At 42.5% G+C, this 21,534-nt stretch overlaps 1 protein-coding gene across 3 annotated transcripts in view; it reads left to right on the top strand.

Annotated features, from left to right (window-relative positions):
- The first annotated feature begins 3,311 nt into the window (after positions 1 to 3,311).
- LOC311105996 (uncharacterized protein) overlaps positions 3,312 to 21,534 on the top strand; it is a 35,489-nt gene continuing 17,266 nt past the window's right edge. Inside the window, exons 1-7 of one of the 3 annotated variants that reach the window (XM_084148251.1) lie at positions 3,312 to 3,397; positions 3,686 to 3,742; positions 4,455 to 4,540; positions 4,937 to 5,795; positions 19,358 to 19,414; positions 19,758 to 19,959; positions 20,284 to 20,341. In XM_084148251.1, the coding sequence (XP_084004377.1) occupies positions 3,700 to 3,742; positions 4,455 to 4,540; positions 4,937 to 5,795; positions 19,358 to 19,414; positions 19,758 to 19,959; positions 20,284 to 20,341 (1,305 nt within the window). In that variant the 5' untranslated portion in view covers positions 3,312 to 3,397; positions 3,686 to 3,699. Of the gene's footprint in view, positions 3,398 to 3,636; positions 3,743 to 4,454; positions 4,541 to 4,936; positions 5,796 to 19,357; positions 19,415 to 19,757; positions 19,960 to 20,283; positions 20,342 to 21,534 lie in introns of all 3 variants that reach the window. The other 2 variants (XM_084148250.1, XM_084148252.1) reach the window with 2 other exon arrangements.

Raw genomic sequence — 21,534 nt, 5'->3', positions numbered from 1 at the left:
GTCATGTTTTGCAGAGGGGTCTAATACTTATTTCCCTCAAATCAATTTATAACATTTTTGACATGCGTTTTTCTGGATTTTTTGTTATTATTCTGTCTCTCACTGTTCAAATAAACCTACCATTAAAATTATAGACTGATCATGTGTTTGTCAGTGGGCAAACGTACAAAATCAGCAGGGGATCAAATACTTTTTTCCCTCACTGTATGTGGCCAATATACCACACCCCCTAGGTCCTTTTTGCTTACATATAGGCCTATTATATATTATTTTACTGTGGCACAGTCAGATATAATAAAATGTGTCTTAATACTGTTATTAGTTTTTATTGAATTATGGTTTACAATGAACATCCATATTACACAGTGTCCCAGATGTGTGGTCCTCTGTAGCTCAACTGGTAGAGCACGGCGCTTGTAACGCCAAGGTAGTGGGTTCGATCCCCGGCACCACCCATACACAAAAATGTATGCACGCATGACTGTAAGTCGCTTTGGATAAAAGCGTCTGCTAAATGGCATATTATTTATTATTATTATGTGATTTAAATAATGAGTACAGTCCTTAAAGAAGTTCATTTTTACAACAAAATCTCTATTTTATGTAAAGAAAATGTTATATTTACATTATTTAGCAGACGCTCTTATCCAGAGCGACTTACAGTTAGTGAGTGCATACATTATTTTAATTTTTATACTGGCCCCCCATGGGAAACGAACCCACAACCCTGGCGTTGCAAACGCCATGCTCTACAACCCTGCCGGCCATTCCCTCCCCTACCCTGGGCCAATTGTGCGCCGCCCAATGGGTCTCCCGGTCGCGGCCAGCTACGACAGAGCCTGGATTCGAACCAGGATCTCTAGTGGCACAGCTAGCACTGCGATGCAGTGCCTTAGACCGCTGCGCTACTCGGGAGAAATAGAAGGGTCCAGACAAATATTTAGTGATTTCACATGTTTTAGAGAAACTTACCCCAAACAGCAAATCACTTCCTTATCCTTATTGTGTAGTATGGGGCCCCTGAAAAAAACATGAACAAAGGCTCCAAATACATCCTTTTAGAAACAGCAAAGCTTTCAGTATAGTGATGCAGGTCTTTAGATGTTGTACACATGAAACTGTGTCATACCGTACTTTATCTGCAACGTTATATTCAATTTTGTTGTGACTCCAGAGATACCTGTGTCCGTTTTACAGGTAACTGCCAAAATAAAGGAAACACTTAAGTAAATGAGGGATACAAAGTATATTGAAACATGGGGTGCTTCCACACAGGAAGTTCCAGACAGGCGCATTGAAGCTGTTTTGGCTGCTTGTAGTGTCCCAACACCCTATAAAGACACTATGTTGGTGTTTCCTTTATTTTGGCAGGTACCTGTAGCAGCAGGTGGATAAAGTTCAGAATGACACAACTTCATGCGTACAACATCTAAAGACCTGCATCACTAGAGTTTTGCCGTTTCTAAAAATACGTTTTGTTCATGTTTTTTCAGGACCCTATACAACAATGAGGATGAGGAAGTGATTTGCTGTTTGGGGTAAGTTTCTCTACAACGTGAAATCACAACAACAAAAAAGGTGTCTGGACCCTTCTATAACATGCCATTTACATAAAAAATTTAGATTTGGTTATAAAAAATTAAAAGTAATCCTTTAATGTACGGTAGCCTACCGTACAAAAGTACTGTACAGTCGTGGTCAAAAGTTTTGAGAATGACACATACAAATTTTCACAAAGTCTGCTGCCTCAGTTTTGATGATGGCAATTTGCATATACTCCAGAATGTCATGAAGAGTGATCAGATGAACTGCAATTAATTGCAAAATCCCTCTTTGCAATGAAAATTTACATAATCCCAAAAAAACATTTCCACTGCATTTCATCCTTGCCACAAAAGGACCAGCTGCCATCATGTCAGTGATTCTCTCGTTAACACAGGTGAGAGTGTTGACGAGGACAAGGCTGGCGATCACTCTGTCATGCTGATTGAGTTAGAATAACAGACTGGAAGCTTTAAAAGGAGGGTGGTGCTTGAAATCATTGTTCTTCCTCTGTTAACCATGGTTACCTGCAAGGAAACACGTGCTGTCATTATTGCTTTGCACAAAAAGGGCTTCACAGGCAAGGATATTGCTGCTAGTAAGATTGCACCTAAATCAACCATTTCTCGGATCATCAAGAACTTAAAGGAGAGAGGTTCAATTGTTGTGAAGAAGGCGTCAGGGCGCCCAAGAAAGTCCAGCAAGCACCAGGACCGTCTCCTAAAGTTGATTCAGCTGCGGGATCGGGGCACCACCACTGCAGAGCTTGCTCAGGAATGGCAGCAGGCAGGTGTGAGTGCATCTGCACGCACAGTGAGGCGAATACTTTTGGAGGATGGCCTGGTGTCAAGAAGGGCAGCAAAGAAGCCACTTCTCTCCAGGAAAAACATCAGGTACAGACTGATATTCTGCAAAAGGTACAGGGATTCGACTGCTGAGGACTGGGGTAAAGTCATTTTCTCTGATGAATCCCCTTTCCGATTGTTTGGGGCATCCAGAAAACACAGTGTCCGGAGAAGACAAGGTGAGCGCTACCATCAGTCCTGTGTCATGCCAACAGTAAAGCATCCTGAGACCATTCATGTGTGGGGTTGCTTCTCAGCCAAGGGAGTGGGCTCACTCACAATTTTGCCTAAGAACACAGACATTAATAAAAAATGGTACCAACACATCCTCCGAGAGAAACTTCTCCCAACCATCCAAGAACAGTTTGGTGACGACCAATGCCTTTTCCAGCATGATGGAGCACCTTGCCATAAGGCAAAAGTGATAACTAAGTGGCTCGGGGAACAAAACATTGACATTTTTGGTCCATGGTCAGGAAACTCCCCAGACCTTAATCCCATTGAGAATTTGTGGTTGATCCTCAAGAGGCGGGTGGACAAACAAAACCCCACAAATTCTGACAAACTCCAAGCATTGATTATGCAAGAATGGGCTGCCATCAGTCAGGATGTGGCCCAGAAGTTAATTGACAGCATGCCAGGGCGGATTGCAGAGGTCTTGAAAAAGAAGGGTAAACATTGCAAATATTGACTCTTTGCATAAACTTAATGTAATTGTCAATAAAAGCCTTTGACACTTATAGAATGCTTGTAATTATACTTCAGTATACCATAGTAACATCTGACAAAAAAATCTCATAACACTGAAGCAGCAACTTTGTGAAGACCAATACTTGTCATTCTCAAAACTTTTGACCACGACTGTGTACAACAGAAGTCCCAAATAATTTCAAACTACATGTAAAGGCGCATAACAATTACGTCATTCGAAGCGGGACCAAAACGCATGTGCATATGACGGCTCCAGTTCTTTGACGCCATTTGGGACATCGCAGGACTGTTTTCTTCAGGTAACGTTACTTGCTAATGTTGATCAATTAGCTGTTGTTTTAATTTGTTGACGGCCAGAGACACTCATTGCTGGCTAGCTTTCCGACCAGATGGTATTATTTCATTAGCTAGATCTTGACGTTCAAGTTGTGGTTGCTAACTAGCTAACGTTCGCTAGCAGTAGGGCCCACATTTGTCGGTGTAACGTTAGATTGCTTGTTTCGGAACTTGCATTTTCTCGTTGATGCAATAAATACAGATACAATGGATTAATCGCTGAGCCTAAGTACTGAGCTGATTGTCCGTAGTGTCTTTCGGACAAATGGATGGCGAAGAGGACGAATTCTTCTCCGGGAACCACTCTGGTAAGAACTGCTTTGATTCCGCCTCGGCGGGGACTAGCTTGCTAGTTAGGTCCTAGAATTGCTTTGTTGTTTATTGTACCAGCAACGAGATGTCTGTTCTTTCGTGTATTTTTGGTATTTGTATTTATTATGGATCCCCACTCTTCCTGGGTCCAGTAAAAATGAAGGCAGTAATATACATTATAATAGTATTTGTGAACATTAAAATATATTTGACAACAGATTTCACAATAAGTGTGTGCCCTCTTGTGGGGTATGCATGGGTGTCCGAGCTGTGTTAGTAGTTTAAACAGACAGCTCGGTGCATTCAACGTGTCAATACGTCTTACAAAAACAAGTAGTGATGAAGTCAATCTCTCCTTTACTTTGAGCCATGCATATTATTTATGTTAACTCTACATGTACATTTAAGGGCCAGCCGTGCTGCCTTGTTCTGGGCCAGTAATACTTTTCCCAATTTCCTCTTTGTGGCACCTTACCACACAACTGGGCGGTAGTCCAGGAGCAACAAAACTAGGGCCTGTAGGACCTGCCCTGTTGATATTGTTAAGAAGGCAGAGCAGCGATTTATTATGGACAGACCTTTACCCATCTTAGCTACTGTTGTATCAATATTATTGTGTACATGGTAGTCATGCCCATTGTATATGATACCAATAGTTGTGTACATTAATTCTGGAATGCCAAAACATGTGTTGGTTATGTCCTGTAGATGGTGGTGGCACCCCGGTACAGGACGAAAATGCTCTCGGTTCAGATGCGGAAGAGGAGATGAGGAATGAGCCGCGCCACTCCGAGGTAAGGGGATAGTCGTCTAAGCAAGACATTCAGATAACCTGTGTTCAACAACAGTCTAGTGTGGTGGTCAAGCCCTCTTGATTTCCACACCATCTTGCACATACAGATTAACTTGTAAAAAAATATATATATAATATCCAAGGGGTCTACGCTGACATTTTTTACAAGGATAAATGTAGGCGCACACAAAGACATTTAGGAGCACAACGACAAATGTGGTTATAAAGCTAAAATCGTTCATTTTTCAAAGCGCTCTAGTGCTCCTAAATAATGTCAGATTGCACAGCAAAATATTTGGCCGCATATGCTAGTAAGATGGTTGCACTGTAGAACCCTGCATCCATTCCTAACCGTAGACTTATGAAGGGTTTTATATTTCCACCATTTGTTATGCAGGATGAGAATAGTGATGGTGAGGGAGCTGCTCAGGCCATGGAGACAACCGGCGTGGCCAGCGGGTCAGACAACGAGGGACACAAAGGGGAGGACAGTGACTTTGAGGAGGAGGCCCCTAGGCTTGCAGACAGCGATAACAAGGAGGGGTCCCCAGTCAAACGCAGCACCTCAGACGTAGAGGGCTCCCCCCCACCCAAATGCAGAGGCAGTAACTCGGACATAGAGGAGTCCCCCCCACCCAAACGCAGGGGCAGCACCTCAGACGTAGAGGGCTCCCCCCCACCCAAACGCAGGGGCAGCACCTCAGACGTAGAGGGCTCCCCCCCACCCAAACGCAGGGGCAGCACCTCAGACGTAGAGGGCTCCCCCCCACCCAAACGCAGGGGCGGCACCTCAGACGTAGAGGGCTCCCCCCCACCCAAACGCAGGGGCAGCACCTCAGACGTAGAGGGCTCCCCTCCACCCAAACGCAGGGGCAGCACCTCAGACGTAGAGGGCTCCCCCCCACCCAAACGCAGGGGCAGCACCTCAGATGTAGAGGAGAAAGAAACCAAACAGGCTGCAACCGTGAGCGACTCTGAGAACGAGGATCGGCCCCCGTCCCGAGTCCGGAGCAGACACTCGAATGCACGCAGTGACTCTGAGACTGAGGCGCCCGAACACAAAGCGCAGATGGAGTCTGATGGAGAGGAGGAGGAGTGCGGCGAGGGGAAAGGGAAGTGGAAGGCTGTAATGCAGTCCGACAGTGAGGATGAGGTGGAGGCTCGGCCAGCGAAAGCAGCTGCAGGCAGTGACCAGGAGAAGGAAAGTCCTGCAAAACGGGTGGTGGACGAGAGTGAGGACGACGATGAGATGCCAAGTAGGTGCCATCTACAGTTGACTCCTGATAAGTGCACAATCAATCAATCTACTGATACTTATTCGAATACATTTTCTGTTCACTTGCTCCAGATATCGGCATACTCTGGCTTAGTACACACATTCATACTACATCTGTTCCAAGTTATTGCACTGTATTAAGTAGGGGTGTGACATTTAAACGAAATTGGGATCATTAACGTTTAGAAAAAATCCCTAACCTAAACTTTTTTTTAACCAAATTTAAAATCACAGTGCAGTTATCACTAAATTACCACTAACAGGCCCCGATCACATAAAGGGAAAAAGTAAACATACCTAACACAACAATGCTTTAATGTTAGCAGGAGGAGATGGGCATCTTTCAAATTATTTACATTTTAGTCATTTAGCAGACGCTCTTATCCAGAGCGACTTACGGTAGTGAGTGCATACATTTTCCATACTGGTCCCCTGTGGGAATCGAACCCACAACCCTGGCGTTGCAAGCACCGTGCTCTACCAACTGAGCCAAACAGGACTGCTACAGTTATAAAGCGCTCCGCATGTCATTGTCATTAACCGTTAGAAAAATGGCAGAGAGTGAGACAGGGAAGCGACAGCAGCAAAGTTCTGTATACTTTGAAAAGTTAAATGAGAAAGTTGTGAAATGCAAACTTTGTGAGGTGGAATTGCGCTACAGAGGCCGTACAGGTGCAATGCTGAAGGGAGGCGCCGTGAGACCCAACCTGTTGCTGGCAGCAGTGCGATTAGGGACTGAGTGAGAATCACAGCGCTGATTACAGAAATGATTGCAGTTGATATGCAGCCATTGTCAATGGTAGAGGATGCCGGCTTCAATGTTGCCTTAATGGCATGTCTATAGCCAGACTACAAGATGCCAAACCGTGAACACCCGGATGTACAATGATTGCTCTGCAAGTACAAAGCGCAAGCACTCAAACACCAGAGTGTTGGACGTCGATGAACACGCTGTCATACATCACTGCAACGAGCCATCACATTGATGAGAACAGGCACACAGCAGATAATTGTTGCTGAGTGGGTGGGGGGCAGCTGTAAGGTGAGCTCCGTCTGGTAGGGTTTCCACTAGATCGCAAAGCCACAGTCAAAATAGTCTATAATCGTAAAAATGAATGAAAATAAATGCACTTTTTCGTCTAAATTTAGGGTTGGGCATAAGGTTAGCCCTGTGGTTAGGTTTAAAATCACATTTTAAAGATGAACTATGCAGAAATCGCTCTGCCATTTCCTGGTTGCTAAAATTCTAATCGTTTGCCTAATTTTCAGTTTGTGGCAAAACAAGCAAGTGTAGTGTAGAGAATCATCGTACCATCTAAACCGCTGTGAAATATATTTAACTTAACCAAAAATATTTGTGTTTTCAGCAGTTTGAAGCTGGTGTACAAAACCGAAAGTAAAAGATGCAAAAACAAAACTTAAGAATGGGAAACGTAGAAATAGCGCACATAGAACAGATCTACCGCTTCTTAGACTTGCTTTCAATGAGAAGTACAGATCTATAACTCAGATTTCTATGTGAATTTGGTCGGGTCGCCCCAAAAGTTACGTATTGCAGCTTTAAGAAGAGAAGTTGTAGAAATCGGCGGGATTTATTATTTTGTGGCTGTGGTAATTAGTGACGACCATCTGGTAGGTAGCCAGGACTGCGGTAGATTGAACTACATTTCCCCTTAGCGGTCATACGGAGGACCATATCTGAATTGTGAATTCACGTAATTTTATGATTTTTCTTATAGTCTAAATGATAAACAAATGGCAGTTTAAACGTTAGCAACATTTGTCACACGCATTGATCCCCAGTTCAAATTTTTAAACGTTGTGTTGATTTCCACGTGTAGCAGAGAAATAACAACAAATAAGGCACTGACTGTAATGGCGCCGGAGGAGATGGCTGCCGTTTTACGGGCTCCTAACCAATTGTGCTATTAGGCGTGTTTTTTCACATTATTTGTAACTTCTTTTGTATATAATGTTTCTGCCACCGTCTCTTACGACCGAAAAGAGCTTCTGGATATCAGAACAGCGATTACTCACCTCGTACTGGACGAAGATTTTTTTCTTCAACGAGTTGGACGCGAAGGATTTACTTCAAACACCCGACCAGGCCCAAATCCCGTCATTCGCAGGAGAAAGAGACGGAGATATCGGGGACGTAGGTCGGGTGCCTTGTAAGGATCCGACGGTGAGTTGGTAATCTGCCTCTTCCGTCAGTCCTATTAGCCAACGTACAATCATTGGATAACAAAACTGATGAGCTACGATCACCAATATCCTACCAACGGGACATTAAAAACTGTAATATCTTATGTTTCACCGAGTCGTGGCTGAACGACGACCTGGATAACATACAGCTGTATTGGCAAAATGGAACAACGGCCTCCGGTAAGACAAGGGGTGGCAGTCTGTGTATATTTGTAAACAGCTGGTGAAATCTAATATTAAGGAAGTCTCTGTTTTGCTCACCTGCGGTAGTATTACATGATAAGCTGTAGACCACACTATTTACCGAGAGAGTTTTCATCTATATCTTTTTTCCGTAGCTGTCTATTTACCACCACAAACCGATGCTGGCACTAAGACCGCACTCAATGAGCTGTATAAGGCATAAGCAAACAGGAAAACGCTCATCCAGAGGTGGCGCTCCTAGTGGCCGGGGACTTAATACAGGGAAACTTAAATCAGTTTTACCTCATTTCTACCAGCATGTTAAATGTGCAACCAGAGGGAAAAAAACTGAAGACCACCTTTACTCCACACACAGAGATGCGTACAAAGTTCTCCCATGCCCTCCATTTGGCAAATCTGACCATAATTCTATCCTCCTGATTCCTGCTTACAAGCAAAAACTAAAGCAGGAAGCACTGGTGACTCGGTCAATAAAGAAGTGGTCAGATGACGCAGATGCTAAGCTACAGGACTGTTTTGCTAGCACAGACAGGAATATGTTCCGGGATTCTTCCGATGTCATTGAGGAGTACACCACATCAGTCACTGGCTTCATCAATAAGTGCATCGAGGACTCGAACCCAGACGCTTATAAGAAATCCCACTGTGCCCTCCGACGAACCATCAAACAGGCAAAGCGTCAATACAGGACTAAGATTGAATCGTACTACACCGGCTCCGACGCTCGTCGGATGTGGCAGGGCTTGCAAACTATTAGACTACAAAGGGAAGCACAGCCGCGAGCTCCCCAGTGACACGAGCCTACCAGACGAGCTAATTCACTTCTATGCTCGCTTCGAGGCAAGCAACACTGAAGCATGCATGAGAGCATCAGCCGTTCCGGACGACTGAGTGATCACGCTCTCCGTAGCCGATGTGAGTAAGACTTTTAAGCAGGTCAGCATTCACAAGGCCACAGGGCCAGACGGATTACCGGGACGTGTACTCCGAGCATGCGCTGACCAACTGGCAAGTGTCTTCACTGACATTTTCAACCTGTCCCTGACTGAGTCTGTAATACCAACATGTTTTAAGCAGACCACCATAGTCCCTGTGCCCGAGAACACTAAGGTAACCTGCCTAAATGACTACAGACCCGTAGCACTCACGTCTGTAGCCATAAAGTGGTTTAAAAGGCTGGTCATGGCTCACATAAACACCATTATCCCAGAAACCATAGACCAACTCCAGTTTGCATACCGCCCCAACAGATCCACAGATGATGCAATCTCTATTGCACTCCACACTGCCCTTTCCCACCTTGACAAAAGGAACACCTACGTGAGAATGCTATTCATTGACTACAGCTCAGCGTTCAACACCATAGTGCCCTCAAGCTCATCACTAAGCTAAGGACCCTGGGACTAAACACCTCCCTCTGCAACTGGATCCTGGACTTCCTGACGGGCCACTCCCAGGTGGTAAGGGTAGGTAACAACACATTTACCACACTTATCCTCAACACTGAGGCCCCTCAGGGGTGCGTGCTCAGTCCCCTCCTGTACTCCCTGTTCACCCACGACTGCATGGCCAGGCACGACTCCAACACCATAATAATATGCCATTTAGCAGACGCTTTTATCCAAAGCGACTTACAGTCATGTGTGCATACATTTTTACGTATGGGTGGTCCCGGGGATCGAACCCACTACCCTGGCGTTACAAGCGCCGTGCTCTACCAATTGAGCTACAGAGGACCACAATCGTTAAGTTTGCCGATCACACAACAGTGGTAGGCCTGATCACCGATAACGGTGAGACAGCCTATAGGGAGGAGGTCAGAGACCTGGCCATGTGGTGCCAAGATAACAACCTCTCACTCAATGTGACAAAGGAGATGATTGTGGACTACAGGAAGAAAAAGAGGACTGAGCACGCCCCCATTCTCATCGACGGGGCTGTAGTGGAACAGGTTGAGAGCTTCAAGTTCCTTGGTGTCCACATCACCAACGAACTATCATGGTTGAAACACACCAAGACAGTCGTGAAGAGGGCACGACAAGGCCTATTCCCGCTCAGGAGACTGAAAAGATTTGGCGTGTGTCCTCAGATCCTCAAAAAGTTATACAGCTGCACCATCGAGAGCATCCTGTGGTCCTCTGTAGCTCAGCTGGTAGAGCACGGCGCTTGTAACGCTAAGGTAGTGGGTTCGATCCCCGGGACCACCCATACACAAAAAAAAAAAAATGTATGCACGCATGACTGTAAGTCGCTTTGGATAAAAGCGTCTGCTAAATGGCATATTATTATTATTATTATCCTGACTGGTTGCATCACAGCCTGGTATGGCAACTGCTCGGCCTCTGACCGCAAGGCACTACAGAGGTACATCGCTGGGGCCAAGCTTCCTGCCATCCAGGACCTCTACACTAGGCGGTGTCAGAGGAAGGCCATAAAAATTGTCAGACTCCAGCCACCTTAGTCATAGACTGTTCTCTCTGCTACCGCACGGCAAGCGGTACTGGAGTGCCAAGTCTAGGTCCAAAACGCTTCTTAACAGCTTCTACCCCCAAGCCATAAGACTCCTGAACAGCTAATCAAATGGCTACATGGACTATTTGCATTTTCCCACCCCCCACTCCATCTTTTATGCTGCTGCTACTGTTTATTGTCTATGCATAGTCACTTTAACTATACCTACATGTACATATTACCTCAAATAACCGGTGCCCCCGCACATTGACGCTGTACCGGTACCCCCTGTATATAGCCTCGCTACTGTTATTTTTACTGTTATTTCATTGCTTTCATTTTTTACTTATCTATTGTTTACTTAACACTTATTTTTCTGAACTGCATTTTTGGTTAAGGGCTTGTAAGTAAGCATTTCACTGTAAGCTCTACACCTGTTGTATTCAACGCTTGTGACAAATAAAATTTGACTGACTGTTGTCATTGGAACTAGCTAGTATGCTAACCGTAGCTAGCTAATTGAAAATTATATGAGCACCATTTCAGTTAAGACAGGCATACTGTAAGTCAGGTGAATATAATTATTTCAGAAAAAGACTACCTGTCAAGAGATGAGTTTCAGCCAAACCATGCCTATACAAGATGTTGACGCTTGTCTGACTTTTGCTGTTTGTTAATTCCAGTGAAACTGTCAGATTCCAGACGTCATGAATATTTGGACATGCACACAGACATGATCAAATAGCTATATTTGTTCTCTCTCATTTCAGCAAGCTAGCAATATATCAATGCTTTATCTAAATTGTGGCCGGGAATCCGCCATAGAAATGGAAAGAATTCAAGCTCCGGTAATATGGATAGCCTAAATATTAAAACAATGGGCGTGTTCGTTTTGCATGGCCGGTGACCCAGGTGGATGGAGATTTCTCTTTAGGATCAATGGAATGGTCGAAAATGAGCAAACCCGGGGCACCGGGCCATGCAAACGAATTTTGCCAAAAATGTAGTGGTCAAAACTATTCGTCTTGGGGGGAGCGGGTTTCTAAAATGCAGTCGTCATCACGCAGTTTTAATATTTATTAGATGGTCATATATATTGTTTAATGCAGACTAGCTCAAAATAAGTGAAATTTGACAAATTATCCAATGGATTATGATAATTTTCTGCCCCAAAACAGGGAGGTGTAAAAACATTAATTTTCACGACCTATTTTAATTTGCTCCATGGATCACGCAGCCAAGTGTAGGCTATGGCGAAAAGCTGTAGCCAGAGGTGGAAGTGAGACACCCCACTTGGCAGTTTCTTTGTGGTTCAATTAAAGTCAATGAACTAAGTAGACCAGACCCAGCTGCTATTGCAGTAGTGTCTATGGGAGACCCACCCCGTAAACTGTGACATACTTTTTTTTCAATGGTAATCGGCCTGAGTAAACAATCTTAATTTATCCACCATCTTTGCTGTAGCCAAAGATTAGGGTAAGCATATCTATTGAGCTCACATACCCATTAAGTCTTTGGATTCAAATAAAACAACTTTTTCTACTGTTTTAATGTTTCATAAAATTCATCTGGTTGTTTTATTCCAAGTCGATCAGATGTCTTATTAATTTTGTTTTTATTAAGTTATTGACAGTAATGTTTATGTTCACACAAGTGGCCAATTTCAAAGATGCAATAAAACTTTGCTGTTGAGGGTACCCTCAGATAAACACCTCATGTATGCACATCATAACAAATTTCATGAGCATTCATTACTATTTCTTGCCAATTTTTTAAATATGGGTTTTTCATACTAGCATTCGTGCTTGTATGTCACAGTCACACAGTAGCTACATAACTTGGTGAACTACAACAAGATAATAAGATTTCAGGAATTCACAGCTTACATTTTTAAATGCATTTTGTCTTATTTTACTGTTAAATTAACTTTGCATTGTTATACATAGATGCCATTTTTAAATGTGACATTTATCTGGGGGGCATAAAGGGTACAGTAGCATAAAAAGCACTCCCTCTATACAGAATGGAATTGACAATAAATCAATATGATCAATAATAACTAGGATTGGGCGATATCCAGATTGTCATACCTTCATACTGACCTTGTGCCATACTGGGATATTCAGTAATACCGGCACTGAACACAAGGGGCGCTATTTTCTAAACCCACAGCCGCTGTAATCCAAAGGTCAGCAATGTTAACAAGTACATGTAAAATCCCATACAGAATGCTATTTAAATGCTAACAAGTGCATTGCGAACATTTTTATAAAAAATTTGGGCAGTATATGTAGAAATATCTAAACTTAGATTTTTGGTGGGCTTAATAGGTGCACATACCCTATCTATTATATTGCTCAGTCATGAATCGCGAACTTTGCAGGTGTTTCTGATTTTAATAAACAGTCAGATGTGATGGGTTCGAACTGAAAAATATGTCGCATAAGCTTACTTCATTATTCAATGTAAAAAAGAAAGTACTGCATCAGGGATAGCGTACACAGACGTTTCGGCTTTACAGCCTTCTTCAGTTTGTTGGTTACACAGCTGTCTGAATTTACGGGTTTTACGCCACAGCCAATCTTCTGGGAGTGCGCAATGATTCTCTTTTGATTGATTAATAAACAATGCCATGCTGGTGGGTGGTACCGTTCAAATAAAACCCAGCCCTGAAATGAAACGTAGGTGAAAAACAATGTACACGTAATTGGCACGAATTTGCACGAAGTAAGCACTTCGGTTTTGTCACTTCAAGCCCAAATACAGTGGGGGGAAAAAAGTATTTAGTCAGCCACCAATTTTGCAAGTTCTCCCACGTAAAAAGATGAGAGAGGCCTGTAATTTTCATCATAGGTACACGTCAACTATGACAGACAAAATGAGATTTTTTTTCTTCAGAAAATCACATTGTAGGATTTTTTATGAATTTATTTATTTTAGTCCCGTCCGAATCTGCCATGTCAGTAATTTTCTACATGGCAGGAGAGTAATAATTCCAGCCAGAAAAATTTAGTTTTTTGGTGAACTCCAAGGTCCTCTGATAATACTCGCCCCATGCGAATCAACATCCCTGTGTTTTAAGGGAAATGTCTGCGTTTGACAGGTGTTGCTCGTAGTTTGCGCAAGAAAACAATAACGGATTCAATAAATGTAACTAAGTGATGCGCATAAGCTATATATGAATGGCCTAAGCTATATATGAATGGCCTACATGTAGCCTATCAACTTTCACAGTGAATGCTTTTGTTTATATGTTTTGGGCGAATGAATTTAATACCAAATGCATCAGTAAAAAATAGAGCCTATTTAATGCAACCCTTGCTGTTAATAGATCGCAAAGCAGCAGCGTACAACTGACCTAAACGTTTGGAAATGATAAGTTCACTTTCTCATCCATAGCCTTAAAACGCATCTCAAGTGCAATTGCACTGTTTAGCTCACATCTTAAGGCTGGGGGGCATTTAAGATGTACTGCGGATCGCTAAAATATCCTAATGGTTATGATCACACTTCCTCAATTCAAATATTATGGCGACACCAAGCTCGAGTTATCAGTGTGACCCTATCACATGGACATGTTGAAATAATGTATCTTCACCCCTAGAATAAAACCTTCAGGCTTCCGTCATAACTGTCAATTGATTGAAAAAAGAATCACAGGGGGCAGTTTGGAAAAAAATAACCCTGTTCGAATTGTCCTCTGGAATAAAGGCCATTCTGGAGTAATAATTACATAACCAACGTTCTCTAGTAATACTAGTCCAGTTCAAATAGGTATTTGGTCACGTGCGTACGATGCGTGCATGTGTCAAGTAAAGAGAGCAAGGGTTGAGGGATTTTCCTAAACAAATGAGGGATTTTGGGAACAGAACTTTAAAGTCAGAAATGGTTGTAATTATGTTGCAGCTTTAGAAACATGGACAGCGCGATAAACACTTTGATCTTCTTTGGTGGTTGCTGCAGCATGAAGAGAGGCACTAGTCAGTCACTTGCTATCTTTAAAAAATACACAGCGCAGCAAGTCTGAATCTCTCCTCCACAATCAAATCAATTGCTGGTCGGACTCCCTCTAGTCATTTGTATGTCTTAATTATTTAATCAAACTGTGTGCTTAAAGCATCAGACAAGCTCCTTGAATATAGTTGATTTGATTTAAAACACATACAGTACCAGTCAAAAGTTTGGATACACCTACTTATTCAAGGGTTTTTCTTTATTTTTTACAATTTTCTACATTGTAGAATAATAGTGAAGATATCAAAACTATGAAATAACACATATGGAATCATGTACTAACCGTAAAAGTGTTAAACAAATCAAAACATATTTTAAATTCTTCAAAGTAGCCACCCTTTGCCTTGACAGATTTGCACGCTCTTGGCATTCCAGCAAAGCACCCCCACACCAGCACACCTCCTCCATGCTTCACAAAGGTTGGAACCAAAAATCTCAAATTTGGACTCATTAGACCAAAGGACAGATGTCCACCGGTCTAATGTCCATTGCTCGTGTTTCTTGGCCCAAGCAGGTCTCTTCTTCTTATTGGTGTCCTTTAGTAGTGGTTTCTTTGCAGCAATTCAACCATGAAGGCCTGATTCACACAGTCCCCTCTGAACAGTTGATGTTGAGATGTGTCTGTTACTTGAAATCTGAAGCATTTATTTGGGCTGCAATTTCTGAGGCTGGTAACTCTAATGAACTTATCCTCTGCAGCAGAGGTAACTGGATCTTCCATTCCTGTGGTGGTCCTCATGATACACAGTTTCATCATAGCGCTTTATTGTTTTTTGCTACTGCACTTGAAATGTTCCTGATTGACTGACCTTCATGTCTTAAAGTAAAGAACTGTCGTTTCTCTTTGCATATTTTAGCTGTTCTTGCCATAATATGGACCTGGTCTTTTACCAAATAGGGCTATCTTCTGTATACCACCCCTACCTTGTCACAACACAACTGATTGGCTCAAACTCATTAAGAAGGAAATAAATTCCACAAAGTAACTTTTAAGAAGGCACACCTGTTAATTGAAATGCATTCCAGGTGACTACCTCATGAAGCTGGTTGAGAGAATGCCAAGAGCTTGCAAAGCTGTCATCAAGGCAAAGGGTGGCTACTTTGAAAAATCTCAAATATATAAAATATATTTGGATTTGTTTAACACTTTTTTGGTTACTACATTATTCCATATGTGTTATTTCATAGTTTTGATGTCTTCACTATTATTCTACAATGTAGAAAATAGTAAAAATAACAACCATTGAATGAGGAGGTGTGTCCAAACTTTTGACTGGTACTGTAAATGGAAAAATATGTGTTTTAACCTTTCGACCAATCAATTGGTCAAAAGAACAGACAACCAATATTTATTTCCGTCTGGGACAGACCTACTATTGATCTACAAGTCATTTTGCATGCCGAACAACCTCATGCAATATTAGTAGCCTAGTCAAACTGTGCACTGCTTCGCGCGCTGACCAACGAGAGGTCTATTCCTGATCTTGCACATTTGCGTGTCACCTTCAGCATTCAAATGTTTGTAAAATGGCTTGCACACTATTAGGCTTTATTAGTTGAGTGACAACCAATTTAATTTGCTAGGTTATTGTTATCAAATGCGCTGTTTAATTTCTTTTTGGAATAAAGGTAAGCTGAGACAACTGGCATTTGGCTATACTGCTGATCGGGCTTACATACATTTTTTTTTTTCATTGTTCAGGTTCACCATCAGCAAGAGTTTTGGTCGTTTTGCTTTAAACAAGAAGGTCGATGTCCGCGCCCCCACGGAAATCTAATTCGCATTCGTCTATGGAAAGATGAGACTCACGAACACGATGGTGTTGTCCATTTTGCTACCCCCACAAGCGTCTAGGGACTCGTCTGAAGTCGGTACAGCCGATCTGCCAACTTCTGTCTGTAGCGTCTGAACACACTAATATGACCCCTCTTTGGAAATGTGAGGCTCTCACGAACGCGTACATGTTGGTTGTTGTGCTCAAGGACTCACAAGACTCGTCTGAAGGTCCCCCGGTACCAGTTGAAAAAATTTTTGGAGACTGTTTAGTGCCAAATATAAGGGGTTAAATACATGTTTAAAAAAATAACAAATGTTTCCTGATCTTTATTATATTTCTCAGCTAAAGGACAGACACTTCAGAACAAACTTCCTTTTGATTTTATTTGGTGACGAACTGTTGTTCCATGTAGTGAATCTGTTATTCAATGCGTTTTGTATATATAAAAAAATAAAAATACTTTTTATACATTTGCTGGCCCATGTTGACTCCAATGCTTACCACAGTTGTCATGTTGGCTGGATGTCCTTTGGGTGGTGGAGTATTCTTGATACACAGGAAATTGTTGAGCGTGAAAAACCCAGCAGCGTGGATTTAACAGGTGACATCAATTGCCAAAATATGATAGTGGGGTGGTAGATGCCCAGTCTCCCGTATGGCTCAGCTCAGGTGCCTGCATACACCATAGATATATACTTGTCACACACACACGTTGGTTTTACTATCCAAGTGGGGACCAAAACATTGATTCCCATTCAAAATCCTCTTTTCCCTAACACCTAACCTTAACCCCAGTCTCCTAACCCTAAAACTAATCATAATCCTAATTGTAACCTTAAACCTAAAGGTGTCCGCATGCTAGGTGAACCAAACGAGTGTGCTCGCATACTCCCTTAAAAGACCTTCACTTGAAAAACTAGACAGAAGTTAGTACTGTTTGTCCATTTTGAGACTCAGTAACCAGGGGGAAAAAAGTATTTGATCCCCTGCTGATTTTGTACGTTTGCCCACTGACAAAGAAATGATCAGTCTATCATTTTAATGGTAGGTTTATTTGAACAGTGAGAGACAGAATAACAACAAAAAAATCCAGAAAAACGCATGTCAAAAATGTTATAAATTGATTTGCATTTTAATGAGGGAAATAAGTATTTGACCCCCTCTCAATCAGAAAGGTTTCTGGCTCCCAGGTGTCTTTTTATACAGGTAACGAGCTGAGATTAGGAGCACACTCTTAAAGGGAGTGCTCCTAATCTCAGTTTGTATAATCTCAACCTGTATAAAAGACACCTGTCCACAGACGCAATCAGTCAATCAGATTCCAAACTCTCCACCATGGCCAATACCAAAGAGCTCTCCAAGGATGTCAGGGACAAGATTGTAGACCTACACAAGGCTGGAATGGGCTACAAGACCATCGCCAAGCAGCTTGGTGAGAAGGTGACAACAGTTGGTGCGATTATTCGCAAATGGAAAAAACACAAAATAACTGTCAATCTCACTTGGCCTGGGGCTCCATGCAAGATCTCACCTCGTGGAGTTGCAATGATCATGAGAACGGTGAGGAATCAGCCCAGAACTACACGGGAGGATCTTGTCAATGATCTCAAGGCAGCTGGGACCATAGTCACCAAGAAAACAATTGGTAACACACTACTTCGTGAAGGACTGAAATCCTGCAGCGCCCGCAAGGTCCCCCTGCTCAAGAAAGCACATATACAGGCCTTTCTGAAGTTTGCCAATGAACATCTGAATGATTCAGAGGAGAACTGGGTGAAAGTGTTGTGGTCAGATAAGACCAAATTGGAGCTCTTTGGCATCAACTCAACTCGCCGTGTTTGGAGGAGGAGGAATGCTGCCTATGACCCCAAGAACACCATCCCCACCGTCAAACATGGAGGTGGAAACATTATGCTTTGGGGGTGTTTTTCTGCTAAGGGGACAGGACAACTTCACCGCATCAAAGGGACGATGGACAGGGCCATGTACCATCAAATCTTGGGTGAGAACCTCCTTCCCTCAGCCAGGGCATTGAAAATGGGTCGTGGATGGGTATTCCAGCATGACAATGACCCAAAACACACGGCCAAGGCAACAAAGGAGTGGCTCAAGAAGAAGCACATTAAGGTCCTGGAGTGGCTTAGCCAGTCTCCAGACCTTAATCCCATAGAAAATCTGTGGAGGGAGCTGAAGGTTCGAGTTGCCAAACGTCAGCCTCAAAACCTTAATGACTTGGAGAAGATCTGCAAAGAGGAGTGGGACAAAATCCCTCCTGAGATGTGTGCAAACCTGGTGGCCAACTACAAGAAATGTCTGACCTCTCTGATTGCCAACAAGGGTTTTGCCACCAAGTACTAAGTCATGTTTTGCAGAGGGGTCAAATACTTATTTCCCTCATTAAAATGCAAATCAATTTATAACATTTTTGACATGCGTTTTTCTGGATTTTTTGTTGTTGTTATTCTCTCTCACTGTTCAAACAAACCTACCATAAAAATTATAGACTGATCATTTCTTTGTCAGTGGGCAAACGTACAAATTCAGCAGGGGAACAAATACTTACTTCCCTCACTTCCTCAAAATAGTCAGAATTAATCTAAGATAACTCAAGAAATGTCATTTTCTTTTACATTTTTGGCTCCGACAGATCCAGCTCAGAGAGGCCCAACTAATGTACTCCATCAGCAGCAGATTTGAATTTATAATGGAAAATGAATGTGTTTTTATAAGAAGTCTAAGTGAATCGCACCAAATTGTTTTAAACTAAAACATATTGTTCTTTTTTTAAGTGAAAGAGGCACATCCCTGCACTGTATCTATCAGGTATCGAACTCCATCCATCTGGCGGTATCTTAATGTGATTTTTATGAAAGTATATGTGTCGTTACAGTGAAGAGGAAGAAAGCCATCCTGTCAGACAGTGAGGAGGAGAAGGCTGACGAACCAGGTAAGATGACAGACCAGCAGCTGGGCCAGCGCAATTGGGTGGCTCTGGTCAAAAGTAATGTACTGTATGGGGAATAGGGTGGCATTTTAAGATGCACACCTTATCTTGAAGTCTGATAGTAAGCGAGTGTGTGGAGATTAAGGCTGCATCTTAAATTACCCTCTATTTCCTACACTGTGGTGTGTTAGGTCTGTCTTTCTTTTATTGAGCTGCTCTGTTGGTCAGGTCTCCCTTGTAAAAGAGGTATTCTGACCTTAATTGGACTTCCTGGATAAATAAAATAGTTTTGGCCAGAGCCGAGGAGCTGAGGATGATCATAATGATGGTGACTCCTCTCCCTCAGCGGCGAAGAAGAGCCGCGCCGTGTCCGACGATGAGAACTCTGACAGCGACGCAGGCTTGGAGACGCCCGACAAAACCATGGCCAAACTGCGGGAACTGGGCTCAGAAAGCGAAGACGAGGATGATGGACAGAAGGCGGAAGGGGGGAAGAAGGATGAGAAAACACTGTTTGGTAGCGACAGCGAATCAGGCGACGAGGAAGAGTAAGTGTTCCGATCCCCCCACACACTCCTTTCTGTTATTACGGTGCTATCACTCTGTTGTTAGTACTCCTGCGTAGTAGTCTCTCTGATGGACCTGGCCTGAGTGTGATGGCGACTATGTACTGTGGTAATCCGGTGAAGTAAACGTTGTTAAACTGGAACCTAGTCGTTGTGTCATTTTGCGTTAACAGTACAGCTGTGCTGGGGTATGAAGTAATTGAGGTAGCTATGTAACTATAGGTACATATGAACTGAAAGGATGCGTGTGTATTGTAGGTTGTATGGTTGGTTCTGATTGTAGGGTTCCTATGCTGTCTCGTATAGGAAAATGATTGCTGACATTTTTGGTGACTCAGGCGATGAAGAGGGGGAAGAGTTTACGGTGAGTTTTACCCACTTTACAAAAACATTTGTATTCAAGACATGCTTCGTAAACAACAGTGAAATGCTTACTTACGGTTCCTTCCCAACAATGCAGAGAGAAAGAAAATAGAGAAATAATAGAAAAGTAATAACACAAAATTATAAATACACAGTGAGTAACGATAACTTGGCTATATACACGGGTACCATTACCAAGTCACTGTGCAGGGGTTCGAGGTAATTGAGGTAGATACAGTGATTTCAGAAATTGATTTAATTCTTCTTCTTTTTTTCAATCTACACTAAATACTATGTCAAAGTGGAAGAATAATTCTAACATTTATTAGTCGCTCTGGATAAGAGCGTCTGCTAAATGACTAAAATGTAAAATGTAAATATTAATGAAAAATAAAGCTCTAATTTTCTTGATTAGTTAAGTATCAATACATGTTAGAATCACCTTTGGCAGCGATTACAGCTGTGAGTCTTTCTGGGTAAGTCTCTAAGAGCTTTGCACATCTGGATTGTACAATATTTGCCCATTTCTATTATTTTTAACTCTTCAAGATCTGTCAAGTTGTTTGTTGATCATTGCTAAACAGCCATTTTCAAGTCTTGCCATAGATTTTCAAGCCAATCAAAGTAAAAACGGTAACTAAGCCATTCAGAAACATTCTAAGTCATCTTGGTAAGCAAATCCAGTGTACATTTGGCCTTGAGTTTTAGGTTATTGTCCTGCTGAAAGGTGAATTTTGTCTCCCAGTGTCTGTTGGAAAGCAGACCGAACCAGGTTTTTCTCTAGGATTTTGCCTGTGCTACTCAATTTCTTTTTATCCCACCAAAAACTCCATAGTCCTTGCTGTTGAAGAGCATATCCATAAAATGATGCAGCCACCACCATGCTTGAAAGTATGAAGGTTGGGACTCCGTGACATTGTTGCCTCCTCTCCTAGCGTTCTGGCTCCATTGGTCCCCCTAGCATCCTAGCATCCTGCACTTTCTACAGATCTGATTGGACTGGACTAGTGGCCACTAACCATAAAGCATATTTAGCCTATAACTTTTGTTATTCAGAAACATAAAATACTGCCATGAGAAAAATACAGTGAAATGGTATTTTGACCATATCAAGTCCTTTCAGATCTGTGAACATCAAGGGTTGGTTTCCCAATCACAGATTAATCTTGTCCAGGACCAAAAAGCATTCTCAAC

This window comes from Coregonus lavaretus, assembly GCF_964263955.1.
Source record: "Coregonus lavaretus genome assembly, chromosome: 30".
NCBI lineage: Eukaryota > Metazoa > Chordata > Actinopteri > Salmoniformes > Salmonidae > Coregonus > Coregonus lavaretus.
This window is presented reverse-complemented; position numbering and strand designations above follow the sequence as displayed.